Source organism: Chrysemys picta, chromosome 3, assembly GCF_011386835.1.
Source record: "Chrysemys picta bellii isolate R12L10 chromosome 3, ASM1138683v2, whole genome shotgun sequence".
NCBI lineage: Eukaryota > Metazoa > Chordata > Testudines > Emydidae > Chrysemys > Chrysemys picta.
The window spans coordinates 189,771,621-189,793,825 of NC_088793.1; the positions used below are offsets into that span (position 1 = coordinate 189,771,621).

Genomic DNA, 22,205 nt, shown 5'->3' on the forward strand with positions numbered 1-22,205 from the left:
CCAGGTAGCTGAACTACAATGAAGTTTATTGAAGGGCTGTGGACTGAGAGGAAATACACTTGGATATAGGCATTAATGGATGAAGAGACATTTGCAGAAAGAAATGTACATTTGAAATTATAGGGCACAGTACAATCCTATACTTGACATACACCCTAGTGGCTGTAGCAACTGCCTGGGTAAGAGAGGATGGAGGTTAGTCGGGCTTTTTGGATAGGAAATATTACTCTATTTTGGACAACTTTTGGAGAAAACAGATCTGAGGTAGTGCAGTTACTGCTAAGATTCCATAGTAAGAATTATTTCAAACTAGATATTACAGAAGCTAACAACTTGCACTGAACATTTCTTACTTATCAAAACAGGATTAGTGTGAATTAATGTGCATGATTAATACAGAGCAAAAGTGGTAAAATTTTAATTTATTTTAGTACTACTCTGGTGAGAGTTTTTAATGCAAAGTTTCAGTTATAGAATACTGCACTTCCATTTAAAAACAAAGTTTGCCTCTTGAAACCAGAGATTTTATTAAATTAAATTGATAAAAGTACATAAACTTAAGTGGGTTTTAGCAGAAATCGTGACATAGGGATTCTGTGAAGAAACCATACTCCAAACTATGCCGTGGTTCTCTCGCCGGTACTGCCATTTCCTTTAGTCACCTTATCGAGTGTTCACCTGCAAAGATAAGTTAACATGATCAGGCATGTGGATGGGAAACAATTATCAACATCCCTCACTTTAAAGATACCACTCCATATATAATCCTTTTGTATTCTGTACTTTAAGCTGGCTGCTGTAATTACCAATACTTGGTTTTGGTTACTGTTTTCCCACAAGGATTGTTTCATTTTTCATAGTTTCAGTTATCAGAAGACTGCTGAATTACATGTAAATGGCATATAACTCCTAGGAATATAAGGGTATGAAATACAATAATGGTAAAATATTTACTTTAAATATAAATCCTTAACGTAAGGGATATATCTTATTCGCAGCACTGTAATATAACATTAAACAGAACATGAAAGTAATAATCAAAAATATTACTTACCACATCATCAATCTTAAGAATACTGCGGACAGTTTCTGTAGCTAGTGTCAGAGCACTGAGAGACACCAACAAAGGCTGAACCACCAACTCCTCCAGGATATTGGAAATTCCACCCTACAGAACCAGAATTGTATCCTCAGTTTGTATAAAGCAGATGTCACAAATCTGATTTAAACATACTTGTAAATTATCCCCAGTAGCCCCCCTGCCTACCACAGTTTAAAGAAAAAAATACTTTATTAGCAGATGGCCATATACAGTTCATTAGAACCCATTCAGTCCCCAGCAGGAATGCTGTGGTATAAAATTTATGTCGCAATACTCAGGAAATCCACTCAACACCAGATACTTGTGAAGCTATGCCCACCCAATGCATTGTTTCCAATGCCCAGGCAAGAAGCTAGACACTCCAAGCTACTAAGGAAGCAAAGGGGAGGGTGTCAAAAAATAGGCCAGCTCACAGCAGCGGACTGAGCAGATATTTTCCCTGGTGGCTACATCCTGTGCTCATGCATCTACAAATGTTTATTTTTTTTTTTTTTAAAGTGATACCTCTAGTTCTTATGGCTTAAAAACAAAAAACACCCCGAACTACTGAAAGTAGCATTGCACTGGATGTCATGGCAGACTCTGGAACTCATATTACACACACACACTTCTGAGGGCACCTGAGACTTTTAGCAGACAAATGCATTACTAACTAGCAAAGATGTCTGGAAAATACGATTTCTAACCCATGGAAAATTGATGTTTTTTGGAACAAAATATTGTCCCATTTAGGACAAAAAGTAAAAACCTTGAAATTTCTCATGGGACAGAAATTCTAAAAAATTCCATTTCAGGAGAACACAGAAGAGAGGCATCCAGGCTGCAGGGGAGGTGGAGAGCTGGGTTGCTTTGCCTCCCTGCAGATCCCAGGCAGCCTACTTAGAAGTCATTATTTCAATTTTCCCAACAAAACTGAAAAATTTAATTTTTGCAAAAAGGGCATTTACCATCAAAAAACATTTCTGAAAAGACTTCTAACCACTTTGTGACAGTGTACCCCATAAGGCTTTATGGGGTGTGTGTGTGTGCTTATAAATGTATGTATGACATAACTGGAATATGTTTTGTGCTGCCTGTGCCATGTAACACATCTCCGTAAAGGTTAGGATGAGTAGATACTGTAGACCATATTTGTACATATATTTCATTTTCTACTTGAGGTTAAGAATATGGGCTGTATACTTGCTTGGTTTTTAAGCTTTGTGAGGCATTTGGTCAGCTTCTTTAGGAAGGAATTCGCAAGGTTAAGTACCTGATCAGGAAACACTTGGGGAACAATGCATCTTGGAATGCTCCAATCCACATAAAAAGTCTTCCTGGAGACATACAAGATACCATGTGGACAATGGCTTTGGCCTGTAAAGACTGAGTCATGCAGGGACATGTGACTTGCCCAGGTGACTCCAGAACTCCATCTTGGAGCTGGACTTTGCATAGGAGTAAGGGGGGGTAGGTGTCTCTACCCACAAGAGAAAGTCTACTTAAACCCGTGGGAGACCCCTCCATTTTGTCTTCAGCTGGCTAAGGAAGGAGCCTCTCCACCCCCCAAGGATACTTGAAGGAAACTGGAACAAAGAACAGTAACTACAGGGGGTGTGAGTGATTGCTGGACCCAGGCTAAAAGATTAGCCTGTAAAAGGGAGCATTCTGGAACAGGTGAGGAACTTATCTGTATTTAGTTTGATTAGACATAGATTTGCGCATTTTATTTTATTTTATTTTGCTTGGTGACTTACTCTGTTCTGTCTGTTACTACTTGGAACCACTTAAATCCTACTTTCTCTATTTAATAAAATCACTGTTTATTCATTCATTCAGAGTATGTATTAATACCTGGGGGAGCAAACAACTGTGCATCTCTCTCTATCAGTGTTATAGAGGGCGAACAATTTATGAGTTTGCCCTGCATAAGCTTTATGCAGGGTAAAACGGATTTATTTGGGTTTAGACCCCATTGGGAGCTGGGCATCTGAGTGCTAAAGACGAGCACACTTTTGTGAGCTGTTTTCAGGTAAACTTGCAGCTTTGGGACAAGTGATTCAGACCCTGGGTCTCTGTTGGAGCAGACGGGAGTGTCTGGCTCAGCAAGACAGGGTGCTGGAGTCCTGAGCTGGCAGGGAAAACAGGAATAAAAGTAGTTTTGGTACATTAGGTGGCAGCTGCCAAGAGGGTTTCTGTGATCCAACCCATCACACAGTTCTTCTAATTAATCAATTTTTAAAAGCACTGGTTATTTGGCGTCTCAGACCATGAAAAGGCTCAATTGTTATGTTGCAATGATATGGGAGGTTGACGGAGGACAGTTTTGGGCTACAACTTGGGCAACCTTTATCTGTCTTTATTCTCAAGTATTTTTCCTCAAAAAGAACTGAACATTTTAATTTACCATCACAGATGTATAATCCTTTTGTATATTACCTTTCTGATATTAATGCCTGCTGTTTTCTCTCCTTGTGCATGTCTGTTTCTCAGCTCTGTTACAGTAGAAATAGGGTTAAGGCCTGCATTTTCAGCCAGTGTAGATGGGATGACTTCCATTGCATCTCCATATGCACGGACACAGTATGAGTCCATACCACTCAAAGTGCGAGCATACTCATTCAAGCGCAGTGCTAATTCGATCTCTGGTGCTCCACCTCCCGCAATTAGAGCTCTGGGAAAAAAAAAAGTAAAATTAGATTAAAAAAATACAACACTTTGACAAATGTTTAAGTGGTTACAGTTTACTGTATTATTGGTATATGAAGCCACTACATAATAGAAAGCATTACCTTTTTTTAACTAAACAACGTATGACACACAGAGCATCATGAATTGAACGCTCAGCTTCTTCCATCACTAGTTTGTTGGATCCACGTACCACAATTGTAACAGTTTTTCCAGGGCTTGCACAGCCTGTAATCTAGAACATAAAAACATAGTTGGACCAAAAAAAAAAAAAAAAAAAAAACCACTTAAGGAAACTTAAAATCTGGGACATTACCCACTAGCAGGGAATGAACGTTATACTGGATTAAGGCCCGAGACTTGACATATTCAATTACCTAACAGAGATTGAGCTCTGGTAAACCACACTAAGTTTTCAAAGTCAATACTATCAAGTAAGCCTACTTGGCCAGGGACTGTCTTTTTGTTTTGCATTTGCGCAGCGTCTAGCACAATGAGGGGTCCATGACTAGGGGTCCTCTGTGCTACAGTAATACAAATGATAATAGAAGCAAATACTGTTGCATACTACAGAAAAATCTAAAAGTTACAGCTCTCATTCATTTCTAGAACAGGCAAGTTTTGAGGTACCACCCCTTAAAATTATATTACTATCTTATAATCAGCAAGGAAAGATGTTTATTTCTGTTCCTTACCTTTATTAGCTTCCCAGAACCATTTAGGTTGACCTCCTCTGCCAATTCAGCAGATCCCAACGTATCAGCAATAAATTGATCAATGTGAGCAACTGGCTTGGTTCCAATTGTCTACAGGAACAAGTTAAACCACAAATTAAACAGGCAAAACATACAGTTTAGTGTACTTTTCTATACATTATAGTTGGTTCATAACTGCTTTAATATAGATGCCCTACTCTCCTCTCCCCACCCACCCCCAGAGCCTCACCATTTGCTAATTTTCTTGGAGATAAAATGGAATGAGAGTATAGTTAAGTCTTTTGGAGATATTTATCCTGTTTATTCATAGGTTTTGTGAACACTTCCCCCCTCCCCCCAACACACACACACGGAGAGAGGGGAAGAGGATGGGGGGAGGGGGAGGGGAGGGGAAGTGTTCACAAAGTCCACTCCAATAAAACAAGGTGTTATGGTCCATTTAAGTTATATAGTAGTGACAGGGTATAGATATCCTTCAGCACAGCTATTTAAACAAAACACTTCCTTACCTTACATATAAATTCAATGTCTTCTCTTTCAATATCTTTAATCACCATGATCTTCATTTTGTTCAAGAAATGTAGCGCTAGATCACTAAGAGCATCCCTAAAATCAAAGACAGTTCAAAAAGTGAATGCACAACACTATAAAACCAATATTGCTAGCATATGATTATTAGTTATAATTAGGATTTGTGTCATAGTAATAAAAATCCTCTGAAGAATTTCAGTATTGGCTTATAAAAAACGACATAAAAATTGTGAAGTGGGAGATATGTTAATTGTTCAGAGAGTGTGTGACAGAACTTGCATGCTCACTGAAAGTACAGGGACTTCGGAAGCAACCAGTTTTTGAAATTTCCCTTTGATGTTAGTGTTACAATTCAGCTTCAGCTTATGAAGAGTACTGATGCTTTACTCTAATCTAATAAAAAGAACAGGAGTACTTGTGGCACCTTAGAGACTAACAAATTTATTAGAGCATAAGCTTTCGTGGACTACAGGCCACTTGATATGCATCCGAAGAAGCGGGCTGTAATCCACGAAAGCTTATGCTCTAATAAATTTGTTAGTCTCTAAGGTGCCACAAGTACTCCTGTTCTTTTTGCGGATACAGACTAACACGGCTGCTATTTCTGAAATCTAATCTAATAGTTACTTAGTAATCAGAAATGTTATTTTTTCAGGCAGTTAGCATACCGTAGAATGGACTTCTGAATGAGCAGCACATTGCATCCAGCCTTTTTAATTTGTTTAACTAAGTTTAGAATGTAGGCTCTCTCTTCACGCAATACTCTGTCCATTTGAGCATAGTCAGAAACAACGATCTGGTTGTCCATCTATTAAAAGAGAAAAATATTTAATGTCTTCAAAAATTACTGAATTTAAGCTCAAATTTAAGTACATTTCTTGTTGTTCATGCTGTTTCTATAATTCAGTGCAGTTGTGATATAAGGCAAACAAGACTGAATACACCATTGCATCTACACTCATTTTAATGTTTCAATACAAGGACTTGTGGTTTTAAGTTACAACCTTTTACTACTACATGATAAGTTTAAAACTAATGGGGTTCTGATATAATTTGTGGAACAGGAAAGTTATGTATGACCGATAACAGACTTAGGCTTGGTCTACACTAGAGTTAAGTTGACATAAGGCAGTTTACATTGACGTAATTATGTCAGTGTCTACACTAGAATGCTGCTTCCGCCGAAGTAAATGGCCTGCTAACTGACATCATAACTCCACCTCCACAAGAGACATAGCACTTATGTTCCTGTAGTTAAGGTGACGCAACTTACTTGGGCTGTTGGCTGTCATTCTTGTCAGTTTCACGGCTGCTGAGCTCACACGAAACTGACAAGAATGTTAATTTCACTGCTGGCAGGCTCAATGCTAGGCTAAGCTGGCCCGGGTGCCAGGCTCACAGCTGGAGCCCCCACACTGGGGTAACAGCCTGAGCTGTGAGCCCAGTGCGGGGCTGAGCCCTGACCTGCTGCTCTGAGCCAGACAGTGCCATGAAACTGATGCCAGGTTCACAGCTCAGACTGTCATCCCGCCGGTAGGTGGGAGGCTCCTGCTGTGAGCCCCACACGGCTATCAGTGCCCCACTTCAGTCAGTGCAAGTGCTCCTGATGAGGATGCGCATCACCAGCAGAAAGAGGGTAGCGTGGACACCAAAAGCCGACTGAATTACTGCGATGGCTTCTGCAGTGATGACAAGCCCTTAAGGAGTATTTTTTTTCCCTTCGTTATCTGAATTACATGTAAATCCCCATGCACAAAGATGATATTAAATCCAGCAGGATCAGGCTAACTCACATCAGTCTTTGGAGCAGACAAGCAAAACTGAATGAGACCAATCTTGGCTTTTTCCACTCTAGTTACACCAGTATTCGCCAGCTTCTGAGTGAGGACTAGTCCTTCAACCAGTTCACAATCATCAATTGTTCCACTGGAAACAAGAGTAGTAAAACATGAAATTAATGTTTTAGGGAAGCAATTTTTAAAAGTTGGACAAGTTACTTTAATTAACAGAATTGCTAGATATGGATTGCTACTTACCCAAGCTTTTTAACAATTTTAATGTCTCTCAGATCTACACCGCTAGCTGTAGTTGGATCAATCACCTTCATCACTGCATCCACACTCATTGGAGAAAGGAGACTAGAGTACTGAGATACAACCTAAAGGGATTTAATTAAGATAAATAAACTTAGTATGAGGAAGAACACTTACAAAATTTTACTCAACTTTGAAAAATAATGCAATTTAGTGGCATAATCAAAATTAAGATAATACCAATTTCAAAATGACACTAGCAAGGCATTCATAATCTCATTGCTTTTCTTTTGTGTTTATAACCCTATACAGTTTGAAAATGAAATCTGATTTCTTCATTTTTTTCCCTTCCAATAAGTAATTTATTACTGTAGTATTACTCGTACATGCTGGGTTACCAACAGAAGGTAGGACAATTGCTTCTGTGGTAAAAACTATGCTCAGGCCTAGCACAGTGGTTCTCAATTGGGGGGTAGACACATCAAACTTTATAGAGGGTACAGCAAGCCTTCCCACTTACTCATGGGGTCGCAACTCCACTTGAATTTGGCTTGTCCACCCCCCCATCATGGTGGGGGTGGCCGGACCAAATTTGAGTGAGTGGTATTGCGACCTGGCATACAGACAGAACATTGAAGGGAACCTCAGAGCTCTGCCCCACATTTTTCTGTTGGAGGAAGACCCCCTCCTTGTCTTCAGTCATCCCGAGGAGATGCCTTTAAAATGAATTCCCCAATGCACAGTGACTTGTAGAGAAAAGAAAGTACAGCCTGGGTCTGTATTATTCTTTTTTGCATAGACTCTACAGGACCCATTGGGGAAGTGACCCATGTATACATCTCCTCTGCTGCCCAATGTGGACCCTCCCAAACCCCTTCCCCCTGTATAGATTCTGGTGTCAGAAAGCTCTCTGCACGGTCCCAGGAAGGAGACGGATTGTGCCACAAAGGCAACCAACATCACTTCCACAATAGAATGGTGAGATCTGTGCACGCAGGCCCCTCCTCTGTGCTGATCACAGGATGTTGTGACCTCTGGCTCTCCCCTCCCCCATTAAAAAAGCAAGTAAGAAAACATTTAACTTGACATAAAAGAACGGCCTGGATTTTGCAAACGGGGTCAGAGAGCAGGTATGGTAGGTAAAGCTTGTAATCAACTGCAATATTATTCAGATATGGAGGAAACATTTTTAAAGTAAACTTTTGATTCAAAAGTGTAATAGAACTACATGAAAATTGTGTCTTCATAGTCTTTGCATTTAAAGGCATAGTAAACTTGAAATCTCATCTTTTTAGGGAATAGAAATAAGCTGCTTTTGGGAGCTTTCCCTGACAATTTGGGGAGTCAGGCGCTTAAAATGACTGTTTAAAAAAAGTTTCTCCCCACTGCAGTGTGAAAAACCCACACGAACAGAGGAAATAGTGTAATGGACTACACACAAGATGACATTAAATGCCCAAAGTAAGCCAGCTGAAAGAGAGGACAATTTTTTTCACTCTTCTTTCAGTTTTAGTAATCTTAGGTGTTATCTAAATATTTTTAGGTTGCAAGTTAATGTGAATCATAGAATATCAGGGTTGGAAGGGACCTCAGGAGGTCATCTGGTCCAACCCCCTGCTCAAAGCAGGACCAATTCCCAACTAAATCATCCCAGCCAGGGCTTTGTCAAGCCTGACCTTAAAAACCTCTAAGGAAGGAGATTCCACCACCTCCCTAGGTAACCCATTCCAGTGCTTCACCACCCTCGTAGTGAAAAAGGTTTTCCTAATATCCAACCTAAACCTCCCCCACTGCAACTTGAGACTTTGTTCTGTCAGCATCAATCAATTGCAGCATCATGAAAAGTCAGCATGCTCTAGACGACCAGGAACAGTTACTGAAATTATCTATTGTCCCAACTAAACTGGTACATATGAAACAATAATATAAACCACACCAAAAAAGTCAGTACAAAGAAAACAGTCTAGTTAAAAGAAGATCTGAATTCAGCTAATAAATGGATGAATTACTGGATTTAAAAGATCAGTATTTATTGTTTGTATTATGGTAGCACCTAGAGAATTCATTTTGCTAAACACTATAGAAATATAGAACAAAGGGACAAATGACATACAAAGAGTGGGAAAATGTGTAAAACAATACCCATGAACACACACAGTTAATTTACGTAGAATAACCCCCCATCCACCCCCACTAACTGAATAATTACTACCTTTGAATTCAGTGAAGTAGTTGCACTATTTAGCAAGGTTTCTCTGTCGCTTAGTTCAACTGGCTGTCCCATGTCGGTCAAGACTTCAGTACTCTTATCCAAAGCTTTCTGGAATGACTCCGAAATGATGGTGGGATGAATTCCTATTAGAAGTTTAAATTCAAGTTTTCAGACTAATTGTTCACTTAACTTTACCATTTGATTTTCTTAAAATTTTAGAAGCTGGTTCATTCCACTTACAATCTCATCCCAGCTTCATCTTTTGCCAGAAACTGGGAATGAGCGACAAGGGATGGATCACTTGATGATTACCTGTTCTGTTCATTCCCTCTGGGGCACCTGGCACTGACCACTGTCGGAAGATAGGATACTGGGCTAGATGGACCTTTGGTCTGACCCAGTAGGGCCATTCTTATGTTCGTACAATACCCTTTGATTTTTGGACGGATAGTGATAAATTATCTAAAGCTAACATTTAAACATTAAAATTATCTAAAGCTAACATTGAATAATGAAAGTGAACTAGTCTCAGTTTTACTTATTAATTCTCATTATCTCGCTGAAGTGTTTGAAGCCCAAATACTTACATCCCACAAAACTGTATTCATCAGCTTTAAGAGTGTCATGAAAACAAATATATTCACATTATGTTTGTAAAATCTTTACGAACAAAACTGGGTTCAGACCTAAGTAACCTTAACAGTTGTTCTTTATGGTGCCCCATCACCCCCAAAGGGGTTTTCCAAACGACTTTAGGATGCACCCAATATCCCTTTGCCTTGTCACAAGGAGCTGCTTTGGCTGCCAATACCAGCTGCACATCCCCTACTTCTGATCTTGGTGTTACACACACGCTTTCTGTAAACCATACTTCTTGCTTCTATAGCAACAGACGGGCTACAGACAGTATTGCTGGCTAGCACCAGCAGCGGGAGAAGGTTTAGAGAGAATGGGCAGCTGGCAGCAGCAAAGGGGGAAGAAAAGAGAGCAGAGCCTTTGGGAGGTGGGACAAGAAATGAGGCAGGATGAACAAAAATGAGAATGGAAAAATAGGAAGAAAAGAAGGGGAAAAAAAAGAAGAGGACAGAAACTGGCAAGATAAGGCAATAACTGCAGGGGATGGTGTAAGGGTATACTGGTAATAAGGGGGAGTGGGTGGGTGTAAGACAAGGTTGGAAATCGCTGCTATAATTGCCCACTAACATGCAAACTCAATATTACCGAGCTTGAAACAGATTTTGATTGGGATCCTTTTTACTGTTCTATTGTAATTTCTCCCCATTTTCAAAGGTTTCAAGGTGATAACTATCTGGGTATTGCACACAAATTTATGTCAAAATTTTACAAAGAGAGATATTCAAGTATTACCTAGAGATACTACATTAATAAGGACCATTCTAGGCTAGGTTATATTTAATAGATTTATACACAGAGTCACGTACTTTGGTAATTTGATCTATTCAGACATTTATATGGCCTTCCCATCAACACAGTATGCCTGTGCTTCATAGTCACTAGCAAATTTACCACTGAGGTAAGGAAGTACCAACATTCCCCAGTTTATACATATGAAACTGGGGCACAAAAAGATTCAAGTGACTTGCCCATGGTCACACAAAGTCATGGCAAAAACTGGGAATTGAACCCAGATCTCTCAAATCCCAGTCCAATGTTTTAACTACATCCTTCCTCTCAGACGGTAATGCAGTTCGCTTCAGGTCTGACAGTTAGTTCTGCCTTAATATAGGCGACTACTTATAAGTATCCCCCTTTGATAATTCCAATGTGCTTATTTAATAAAGTGACTTGCCTTGCAGACCATTCCACTGTTCAGCACCAGTATAAGTGGACTACTTCTCATGTGCCTACTATACTTTTATGATGGTAGGGTTAAGAGCTGACAGGGCTCTCCTGCCCTGTGAATTGACCAGCATGAGCACTGTTGTGGCAGAGAGGCACTGCATGACTGCCTTGTTTACAGAGGGAGAGATCAATCCCTACTTGAGGCAAGCTTTTTTCGATTTAAGTTTTTTTTGTTTGAAAAGCAAGCCTTTAAAAAAAAAAAATAGGGAAATTTAAAATAAAAACAATCCATTGAAGCAAGGAATATAAACTGTTCTGTTCAGCCCCTACTGGCTTCTTCACACAGCATCTGGTTGCTGCTGGCATGCTGTTAGCCTCACTGATTAACAGTTCTGCTGTACCAGTGCTCATAAGAATGTATACTGCTTTACACATTCCAAGCCTTTTACAAACATCAATCCTCTCAATAGTCCTGTGAAATAAATATCCCTATTTTACAAAAAATAAAGACCAGGTGATCTGCTCAAAGCCCATCAAGAGTTCCTAGCTCCAAATTGTGGGTTAATTTCTTCATACCACACTATTTCACCCATTACGAACTATTATCTATACAAAATTTCATAACGTATCTCAGCATTTCAATAGCTATACTTGATCCATAATACTGGAAGCAGATTCAGTCTCAAAAACATGAAGCTAAATGATTTGAGATTGCCACCAGAAATAAGACATTAACAAGTACAGAAATAAAGTTCTTTTGAGTTAGTGGTAAAACACTGATTTGAAAAGTAAGAAGTTATACAATTAATGGACTTTCATTAACCAAAAACCAATCTTATTAAAATTCAGTTATATATAATTAACTCTTCCAGGCATCTTCCCTTTTCCCTTTTTATTAAAGCCAACCAGTAAAACGTACCTTTCTGAAGAAGTCTGGAACAGGCATCCAAGAGAGCACCAGCAATGACAACGACAGATGTGGTGCCATCACCAGCCTCAATATCTTGTGCCTTGGACAGCTCTACCAACTAAATGAAGACAGTTTGAGAACTTGTGACATGATTTATTGGAACCAGTTAATTACGTACCAGTGGTGCATAAAAGTAAGAAGGAAAAATATTTAATATTCCAGTGGGGATTGCTTAGAGTGGTTTTACTTATTAACTTTAAATATACAGATCGGTTCTCCTTAATTGTGTGTGTGTGTGTGTGTGTGTGTGTACACACACACACACACACACACACACATTTTCCCATGATTATAAAAGGTACAAATACATATTTTATCCCACTTATGTTCTGTATTGCTTATACACAGGTATAAAGTGTCCTGTGAGGTCCATACAGCGGGAAATTCCTTGCTTCTTGACTGACCAGCAACATTGCTCATTTATACAGGCAATGTTACCAATATCTCCTTGTCCTAAGATATAACTTTAACCCATGACATTATGACAGGGATTAGAGTAAAGATGCCCAGTTTACTGTCACTTAATCAGAATCTAAGAATCCTCCCATAAACCTCTGTTGTGCAGAGTACATAAAGCTTAATTATTGCATTACACCCAAATCATCATTTGAAGTTTGGATTTTTAGGCTGTCCCCACCCCCAAAATCCATGTAAAGAGCATCAAGGCCCGAACTTCAGTGCATTGCAGACTTGCTGTGCTGCAACACCAGTGTTCTTTAGTGCCCTGCAGCTTTCTAGAACCACATTTATCCTCTCCTCAGCTCCATGAACACCCTGAATTAATCTGATACCTCCTTAGATTTTTCTGCCAACCAGGTTGGGATATACTGGTTTACAGGCTGAAATTAAAAGTTATTTACCATTTTGGCTGCAGGATGTAGAACCTGCATTTGTTTCAGAATAGTTGCACCGTCATTTGTAATTGTCACATCTCCTTTACCATCTTGAATCTGAAAAAAAACCCACAACAGACTTATAACTAAGGCTGAGTTTGTCAAGGAGGTTACGGATTCCATGACTTCTGCAGTGGCCGGTGCGCCTGGACAGGGAACTCCCTGAGCAGCTCGGGCAGCCCCTGGGCCAGTTGCACCAGCCGCTGCTAGGGCAGTATCAGCCACCCTGCCCCATCCCCCAGCAGAAGCAGGAGTTTGGGAGGGGTCAGGGGGGTGGGGCATGTGACAGGGCGAGGCGGGCTCTGGGCAATGCTTACCTAGGGGGGCTCCCCAGAAGCTGTGACATTCCCCTCCCTCAGCCCCTTGGCGGAAGCGTTGCCACAGGGCCGGCTCCAGGCACCAGCGCAGCGAACAGATGCTTGGGGCGGCCAATGGGAACGGGCGGCACGTCCAGCTCTTCGGCGGTGGGTCCCTCACTCCCTCTTGGAGGAAAGAACCTGCTGCCGAATTACCGCCGAAGAATGAAGCGGTGGTGGTAGAGCTGCCGCCGATTGCAGGTTTTGTTTTTTTTTGCTGCTTGGGGCGGCAAAAACGCTGGAGACGGCCCTGCATGGCCAGACAGCTCTGAGCACTGCTGCCGCCGCCCCTACTGGCCGCAGTTCCCAGCCAATGGGAGCTGCAGAGCCGTTGCTTGGGGCAGAGGCAGCGTGCAGAGCTGCCTAGTCACGCCTCCACCTAGGAGCTGAGCTAAGCGGATGTTACCGCTTCTGGGGAGGCATGGAGCCGGGTAGGGAGCTTGCCCCAGCCCCCCAAGATTTAGTCAGGGGTATATAGTAGAAATCATGGATGGGTCACAGGCCGTGAATTTTTGTTTACTGCCTGTGACCTGTTCATGACTTTTACTAAAAATACCCATGACTAAAACGTAGCCTTACTTATGACCTTAGATGCAGAAGACATTTTTTAACATTAAGATCCATAAAATATTTGATGTTTCCTTTAAACCAAAGGATTTCTTACTTCTATTAAAGTTTCAATGTATTGCCTTTTTCAACAACAATCATCAATACATAGTCATGTAACTAGAAGTTATCTTGATGATTAGCAAATACAAAAAACCAAAATGAAACTATTCTTGTAAAAAAACTTTGAAATTTGCTAAAGTATTTATAATTGGTTTTAAAAATAATTAGACACTTGTCTCAAAGCTTACCATTTTATCCATTCCTTTTGGTCCAAGGCTTGTTCTAATAGCATCAGCAACCGCTGAAGAGGGAGTGAAAATGAGATGCTTTTATGCAATAGTCACTGACATTCAGCTTTAAATTAAAACTGGTAAATGCTAAGGAAATTTCAAAAACTATAACAGTCTGAACATAATCAGTTCTTCTGTCCAGAAAAGGACAAACTCCTCTGACAAACTCTCACATGGAGCCATTTAGTTCCACTTTATTAAAAGTCTTACTGGTTTATTAAAAGTCTGAAAAACTTACTCATATAGCATAAATACACTTAGGAAAAAATAAAGTGTATGGCATTCATGGTTGATTCTAACACCTGGGCCTTGTCTACACTACCAAGTTTTGTCATCAAAAGCTGCCTTTTGCCTATAAAACAGGGGTGTACACACTACAAAGCTATTTTGGCGGCAAAACTCTGCTTCTTGCCGACAAATTAAAGCCACCTCAACGAGAAGCATAAAGCTTTTTGCCGCAAAATTAAAGCGACAAAGCATTAGTGTAGACACTGCTGTTTGTTTTCAGAGTAGCAGCCGTGTTAGTCATGCATCCGAAGAAGTGAGGTTTTAACTCACGAAAGCTTATGCCCAAATAAATCTGTTAGTCTTTAAGGTGCCACCAGACTCCTTGTTGTTTTTGAGCCGTGTTAGTCTGTATCCGCAAAAAGAACAGGAGTACTTGTGGCACCTTAGAGACTAACAAATTTATTAGAGCATAAGCTTTCGTGGACTACAGCCCACTTCTTCGGATGCATATAGAATGCTGTTTGTTTTGTCCACATAACTGGCTTCTGCCAGTATCCCACAATGCCTGCCCTGACCGCTCTGCTCACTGTTTTGATCTTTGCTGCCCTGCAGGCATGCACTCCTCCCCTTTCAAAGCTCTGGGAAGTATCTGACAGCTGAGCATGCTGCTGCATTTGGGGAACAAAGAGCAAACCATTAGCATGGAATGCTCCTGTTCTGCCCTGCACTAGGAACACAGGGTAGGCAGACTGCTGCTGCAGGGAGCAAGAGGGGCGATGGGGGGGGAGATGGGGCAGACTGCTGTGCTGCTTTGACATTCCTCAGCAGGGAGAGCTCACAGAGCTGCTCCTAGCAGCTGAGGAGGCTGTGGAAGAGCTCAGAGGGAATCAGAACCATAGGCGGGCAGAAGGAGCTGCCTCGGACAGCTGTGCAGAGCAGAGGTGGGGCTGATGTGGGGGGGTCCCCGTCCCCCAGGATAGGTCGGCCAGCCTGCTGTCTCCCCTGCCCCAGACACACAGCTCTCCTTCTCCCTACACACTTCCATTGAAAAAGCAGCTGACAATCCACTAGGACGCCCCTGGAACCATGGGACTGAGAAACAGGGATCATGTGAAGCTGTGACCTGCCCCAAGAGGCATTGCAAATCCTTCCCAAAGCACCCTGCGGCCAGTTGCACAGTGGGATAGCTACCACAGTGCACTGCTCTCTGTGTCGATGCCACAGCTGTTAGTATGACGCTCTGCCGACACAAGCAGCTAGTGTGGACATGCCACAGTGCTTTTAATTAAAGCGCTTTAATTAAAGTGGCATAACTTTTGCTGTCAGAACTTTGTAGCCTAGACCAGACTCTGGGACTTAATAAACACAATCAACAGCTGATGATTTGAATGAAGTATTTTAAAATCCAATGGGGGTACTAATGACATTACATGCCACACTTAAAAACGCTGAATGGTTTCACTGGTCTGATAGTGGGTTACGATGCCTTTTCTCCAGGTATTTTGACCAGGGCTTGTATCAATTGCCACCTACAGGCTCCCCCCCACCCGATCAGCTTCTGGTCCTGGCACCATAACAGTTACATTTAAATAAAACACCACCGCACTAGCAGAAAAAAAAGGAACAAGTATAGCGGGGTAGGGAGAAGACTCTTCCCAGCAGAAACGGCCCATGCGGTGTTCCCTAAAGGGAAGAACTGGCTCAGCGGCTGTGCCTGAAGCGCTCAGGCCCACATGAACAGGAAAACCGCACACAATGATAGAGCAAAACTGAACTGCGTTCAAACGCCTGGGAGCGCTGAGCCCGCCTGACAGCGGCGGCCCCGACTGCCCAAAACCCGCTCGCCCTGAGGGCGCCGGGCCCCGCCAGCGGGGGAGGGGCAGGGTCCGTGTGATGGAGCCCCCGCCCCCGCCCAGGGGGCTGAGGGGGATCAGCGACTTTAGGAAGAAGCTGCCGCGTCCTCCTATTCCCCGCACAGAGGCAGGAGGACAAGGACAGCGAGCGAGTCGCTCCCCAGAGACCCTCCCCGCCACGCCGTGAGCGGGGGGAGATTTCCTCAGCCCCCTTCCTTCGCCTCGCCAGCCCAGCCCCCTCCCTTCCCCCGCAGGCCGAGCCGCTCCCTCCCCAGCTCCGGTACTGCCTCCCCCGGCCCAGGCCGCTCTTCCCCTACCCCAGCCCCGCTGCAGCCTCCCCGGGCGGGCCGCACCTTTGCCTGCGGAGATGTTGCTGAAGCGGATCTGCGCGGGCTTGTCCCGGTCCTGATAGGCGCTTCTTTTGCGGCCCCCGTTGCCGCCCGTGAAAGCTCTGGACCCCGCGTTCTCCGGCATGGCGACTCCTCCGCGCCCCGCTGCTTCTAAGCTCCGGATGGAGACGGATCGGCCTGGCCCACCCGCACTAACGATCCCCGCCGCGAAGCTTCCAGAACGCGCCGCCTCAGCCTCCCCGCACTTCAGGGCCGACAAGAGAAAGGGGGGAGGGGCCGGGCTGGAGCGGCGCGTGACGTCATTGGGGACCGCCTCTCCCGCGCGCGCTTGTCGGCCGGGGCCGAAGGCAATGTCTGCGCGAGGTGATGGGTGGGGCTGGCGCAGCCATCTTGCGAGGCGGGGTTTTCGCTGCTAGCAACGGAAACTCCAAGTCCGCTACGTTACAGCGAGCACAGTCAGCCGGCTGCCGGCCCCGCCCTCACAAGGAGCGGCTCGTGCGGAGTGGGCGGGGCTGGAGGGGGATCTCTCAGGAGCGGCCCGAGAGTGGTCCGTGCGGAGCGGGCGGTCTAGGGGCGGGGCGGACCGGTCCGTTCCGAGGCTATCCCGGGGGGCGGGTCATGGACCCACGGGCACGGGGCAGCGCCTCTCCCCGAAGCTGCAGCTTGGGGTCCTCCTGCCCTCTCGGGTCGCCGAGCGGAGTGCTGCTCTCGCACTTGCCGTTGCAATGCGGAGCCCGCACCCTTCCCTGGCTGTGGCAGCCTCGCTCGGGCCGCAGAACCGGCGCTGCTTGCTGGCGGTGACCGTTAGTACTGGCGGGAACAAAGACCCGCTGCAGACCCCTGCCTCGAGGAGGTTACAGTCTTAGGCCCCAGTTCTGCACACACTCAACCACCGCAGTAAGTTTTCCCAACCCCCCACTGAATTCCCATACGCAATAGGTGGAGTGCAGCAAGTGAGATTTATTTTTGTAGCACATCTACAGCCAAGACTGTGCATCGCGGGTTCCCAGACTCTGGGCACCCTAGATGCCCTGTCTAAAATATACATGTAAGTAAAAATGTACCCTCAATTATCCACAGAGCACAATATCTCACTATATGCTGGGGATTATAACCAATCCACCAGCCAGGAAAGGTGGGATCCCCTTCCATACAACAACACAGCTCCACTCAGGACTTCCATTAACGAAGATGCAAAGCAACCCATAACAGTATCACCATCCCCTGGAGGCATCATCTCTCTCCCCAGCTGATGCTTCCCTCACAACCAGCTCCTGGTCCCTGCAGATATCTCTCAGGTTTTTCCATCTAACAAGTGCTGAAAGCCAAGTCCTTTCCTGATCCTGGGGCTTTCTTGTCTGTTGCCATGAAGCCATATGTGCAATTTGCGGTAGGGCACATGACTAGGAACAGGCATGTGACCTAAAACTAAATACCTGAATTTTAAATGACCAAAGGGGGATAATAGACACACTGGGCCTATTTGAAACTCCATAAAGCTGTGGAGCAAGGACTAAACATGTCCAGTTTTTTAACCTTTTCTCATAGGTCAGGTTTTCTAAACCTTTTATCATTTTTGTTGCTCTCCTTTGGACTCTCCAATTTATCCACATCTGTCCTACAGTGTGGCACACAGAATCAGACATAGTACTGTAGCTGGGGCTGCCCTAGTGCCAATAGAGCAGGACATGTCCTACATTCAACACTCCTCCTAAAATACCTCGGGAGTGATATCAGCCCTTTTCACAGCAGCACCACGTGGCAGGCTGGCTCCTGTTCACCCTAGCCTGGTGCAGCAGCGCTATCCCAACCTGTTCTTCCACACCTGGCAGCTGTGCATGTCTAAATCGGCTTCTCTAGGGAACTGACCCACCGACCTGCGTGACAGCCCTAGCAGCGAGGCTGTGCCCCGATGAGGTTGGAGGACAGGTGATGGGCGAAGCACAACAGGGTCTGGGCAGGCAGGGAGCAACACCACCCATAGGACCCACCCGGAGGCAGAGCCTGGGCCCGGCAGCAGCCCCCGCCCCTACTGGCCCTGACGGGGGTTGGAGTCTTGCTGCACCCAAGCCTTGACCGCGTGAGCCCCACTTGCTGTGCGGTGAGTGATCCCCACAGGCACGTGTGGAGACACAGGAACCGCCATTGCACTCAGGCCTCCTCTCCCGCCCCGCCCCTGTTAAGGCGCACACGTGCGCTAGGGGAGGAAGGAAGAGGGAGAAGAGCGCATCGATGATTGGGTGCGCGACATATCGATTGTGCATGAGCTCGACTCTTCTGCCTGATTACGTGAGGTCACGCGTCAGGGCGCGGAGTGCGGCGCTGGGAACGGTGGGAAGGCGCGCGGGCGGTGAGTGGAGCCGGGTGAGGGAAGGGTTAGTCCCCCGTCTGCGCCTCTCCTGGGAGATGCGGTGCGAGGGACCCGGTGCCTGTGTCCGGGGAGGCATCTGGGGCTCTTCCCTCTGGGGACAGGAGCGCTGAGCCTGCTTTGGCGGGCGGGCTCACCTAGCCGCGGTTGGGATTGGCCCAAAATAGCCACGAGCTGTGAATTCCCCAGAACCGGGTTTGGGGCAGCTGGGACGAGGGCGGCTGGGCGCGTGAGGGGGGCGGGCTGCACTTGGAGGGTCTGGCTGTGGTCGGTGTATGAGGGGGGCTGCGGTTGGAGGGGCTGGCTCTGTGGTGCAGTGGGGGGTATCGATGTTTATATACGAGGCGATAGGGACTATAAACACTTCAGAGCGTTATTGATTAAAAGGGCAGTGAAAGAGCTGTGTGGGGATGATCATGGTGCAACTCCTGCCCACACAGAGGTTGGTGCTTTCTCAGTGACTTGGGTCCCTATAGTAGGTTATATCTTTCTGTACCTTCAGAGGTGATGGACCTTTGTTAGTATATGAAAAGTGTATAGTTTTAAAACCTGTGTGATAGAAAGTGCTTCCTTTTCACTGTTGAGTGAGATAGTTCTGATCCTGTTTTATATAGCCTGATCCAGGCAACACTTGTTTGATGTAAACAAACAAAAACTCTATTATTATTATTATAAATTCATCTTCATAAATATAAGTATTTTTAACACATTGTGCTTGTTTCTGTTTTTTCTAGGCGGTTGTATAAGCAGGTTAGAAGATGGATATCAGACCAAACCATACCATTTACATCAATAATATAAATGACAACATTAAAAAAGACGGTATGAATAATTTAAAGTTAATATTTTTCATTAGTGTGTTGGGAAAACTATCTCAGTAAAAATATACTATTCTATCTTCTAGAAGTATAATCTAGACATAAAATGTCATTAGCAATCTTGTAACATCAGCATGTTTGTGCTATGTCTAGCCCAATGGAATCCCAATCTGTTTTGATCTCTAGGTACTACTGTAATACAAATAAATAATTACAACCAAAGCAGTCAGAAAAGATAAATTAAAATCTCTATGCTTAACTACTGCCAATGGGGAAGGAGTTAAAATTGGTATCTCCAGAACGAAGTGTAAGTCTTAATGCATATTTGGGTGGTTTTGTTTTGTTTTTTAAACTTTCTGGCTTTCTTTTGTTTATCATCTTAGGGTCCAATTCTACAGACCCTTTTGAATGTGAGTAATTTTAGTTGTGTGGGTAGTCCCACTGAATCTTACGTTTATCTTCAGATTGAGACTCATGGCTCCAGTCTTGCAAACCCATACTTACATGAATAGACCTTCATAATACAAGTGATTCTACTGACTTTATTGATACTGCAGTACTTATGAGTAGTGGGTTATCTGATCAGCCTCTGGTGGTGTTCTGGATGTGGTTTTCCAAAAGTAGTGGTAATTCTTTTTTCATATGCACACTCCCTTCTGGGATGTAAACAATGTGGAATTATTGTGTAACTAAACCCAGTGAAATAACAGTGGTAATTGGATACCACCTGGGTTTCTATTTAATGGAACCTGGCAGCCAGGTGATGTGTTTTGGGTTCCTCCATATGGAGATGTGTATTGGTATAAAAATGTAAATGAAACTAAAAGTATATTTTAGAATTGATAGCAACCAGTGTAACTAGTTACCAGTATACATTCAAATTTAGTACTGCTGTAAAGTGGTGCTCTAAATGTCTGCGAAAATTGAGTCCCAAAGTTTGCCCCACAGTAATGCGAGGATCAGAGAGTGGATTTAAAAAAAAACCCCTCAAACAAACATAGTGCACTATATAGTAAGGTACATTGTTTCCAAGTTTCCATGATTCTTAAATCTCCCAATGGGATATTGAACATCGTCAGGAAAGCCAAGTAGGAAAAACTAGAGAAACAGGACAGTGGGGACACACAATGTGCTGCCAAAAACCAGTTAGAGAAACAATCCTTAATATCGAGTAAAGGGTAAAAGTGGTCTGGTCAAGCATGCATGATCAGCAGAGATCTTAGAAATCTGCTTGCCACTGAAAACCGCGTAATTTGTGTTTTTACAGAGAATTTTTAGTTTTTACATTTTGTAAAAAAAAAAAAAAAAAAAAAAAAAAAAAAAAACATACTCAGTGGAATTCTGATTATTGGATCTTGCCCCAGTACCAATTCTATCGGACAATAGGTAGGGCTTTGGCTGTCAGCCCCGGGCAGCGGGGCTCTGGCTGTCAGCTTAAAAATTGAAAATATATCAATAAAACATTGTGTTCAACTGATACCTATATATATTGTGGCTAGGAAAACTAAAGTTCAGTGTTTCATTTTATCTATGCAAAAACACAGATTACTTTTTTTTTTTTTTTTAATTGGAGAACTTTTTTTAATCACTGGAAAACTAGGATCCCTGGTCACCAGTGTGTGAGAAGTGGTAATTAACTAATTAGAAAAGAGAAATAACATGAAAATAGCAAGGATGGCAAAAGTTATTCCAGTTTACACATGCATATTGTATGAGTTGCATAAGATATGTGATAGTCATCACACTTTATGATGATTGGAAGAGAACTAATGAATATGTAATTTGGATATGTATAATATGATGTAGATTGTAAGCGATAGAGCTTCATAGGAGAAATCCATTGTGATTGCCTGTGCCCCAGAAGGAAACTGGCCATTTCATTTTTCTGTATGCGTCTGTTTTTTCTTTAATAGTAATTGTAATCAAAAGCCATACTTTAGGTTCAAGTAAAGGTTTGAATTAATAAACCTGAGTGTCTCAGACCTGAGCATGTAGCATTCTCGCGCAAGAAATACCCGGGTTGTGAGGCACCTAACCATTACCTGCCCTTAGTGTGAAGCAGTCTTGTTTGGGCTTGCTGTGGCTCAGCTCCCTGAAACCATCTGCCTCTGGCAGCACAATCAGTAACTTCTAGGGCCTCCGCCAACCCCCGTGCCCGCCGTGAAGGCCTTGCTCTCTCTGTATGTGTAGCTATAGGCACACACCAACTCCCAAGTCCTTGGAGTGTTCCCTGCAGTGTCTAGCCCGGGGCAGTCAATAGATGGACTGTGGGCCAAATCCAGACCACCAGATGCCTTTGAACGGACTCAAAAATTCTGGAGTCTGGACTTGACTATATCTTGACCAAGAAATTTGGACCTTGACAAAAAACAGACTACCCCGGTCTAGCCTCTTATCCATTGAACA

The 22,205-nt window shown here is 43.7% G+C and overlaps 2 protein-coding genes across 11 annotated transcripts in view; one reads left to right on the forward strand and one right to left on the reverse strand.

Moving 5' to 3' along the window:
• On the reverse strand, positions 1-17,255 carry CCT4 (chaperonin containing TCP1 subunit 4). The gene is made up of 14 exons (XM_005305637.5): positions 16,617-17,255; positions 14,141-14,193; positions 12,895-12,984; positions 11,984-12,092; positions 9,262-9,404; positions 7,053-7,174; positions 6,810-6,942; positions 5,685-5,824; positions 4,995-5,091; positions 4,465-4,575; positions 3,874-4,004; positions 3,521-3,755; positions 1,055-1,168; positions 1-678 (listed from the first exon to the last, which is right to left on the reverse strand). The coding sequence occupies exons 1-14, from the start codon at positions 16,735-16,737 to the stop codon at positions 664-666; spliced, it is 1,614 nt and encodes a 537-aa protein (XP_005305694.1). The 5' UTR covers positions 16,738-17,255; the 3' UTR covers positions 1-663.
• Positions 17,242-22,205, forward strand: part of SNRPB2 (small nuclear ribonucleoprotein polypeptide B2) — a 25,446-nt gene continuing 20,482 nt past the window's right edge. Inside the window, exons 1-2 of one of the 10 annotated variants that reach the window (XM_065589667.1) lie at positions 17,242-17,510; positions 19,716-19,803. In XM_065589667.1, coding sequence (XP_065445739.1) covers positions 19,740-19,803 — 64 coding nt within the window. In that variant the 5' untranslated portion in view covers positions 17,242-17,510; positions 19,716-19,739. Of the gene's footprint in view, positions 17,511-18,371; positions 19,424-19,715; positions 19,804-22,205 lie in introns of those variants that run through there. The other 9 variants (XM_024099838.3, XM_024099839.3, XM_065589668.1 and 6 more) reach the window with 9 other exon arrangements.

Bases quoted from the DNA above. Each gene is read 5' to 3' on its own strand.
- CCT4 (XM_005305637.5), bottom strand. From the start codon at position 16,737: ATGCCGGAGAACGCGGGGTCCAGAGCTTTCACGGGCGGCAACGGGGGC. The intron at 5,092-5,684 runs GTATGCTAACTG...CTTTGATTTTAG, and splicing joins ATTCAGAAGTCCATTCTACG to GGATGCTCTTAGTGATCTAG. The intron at 3,756-3,873 runs GTAATGCTTTCT...TTTTTTTCCCAG, and splicing joins CGTTGTTTAGTTAAAAAAAG to AGCTCTAATTGCGGGAGGTG.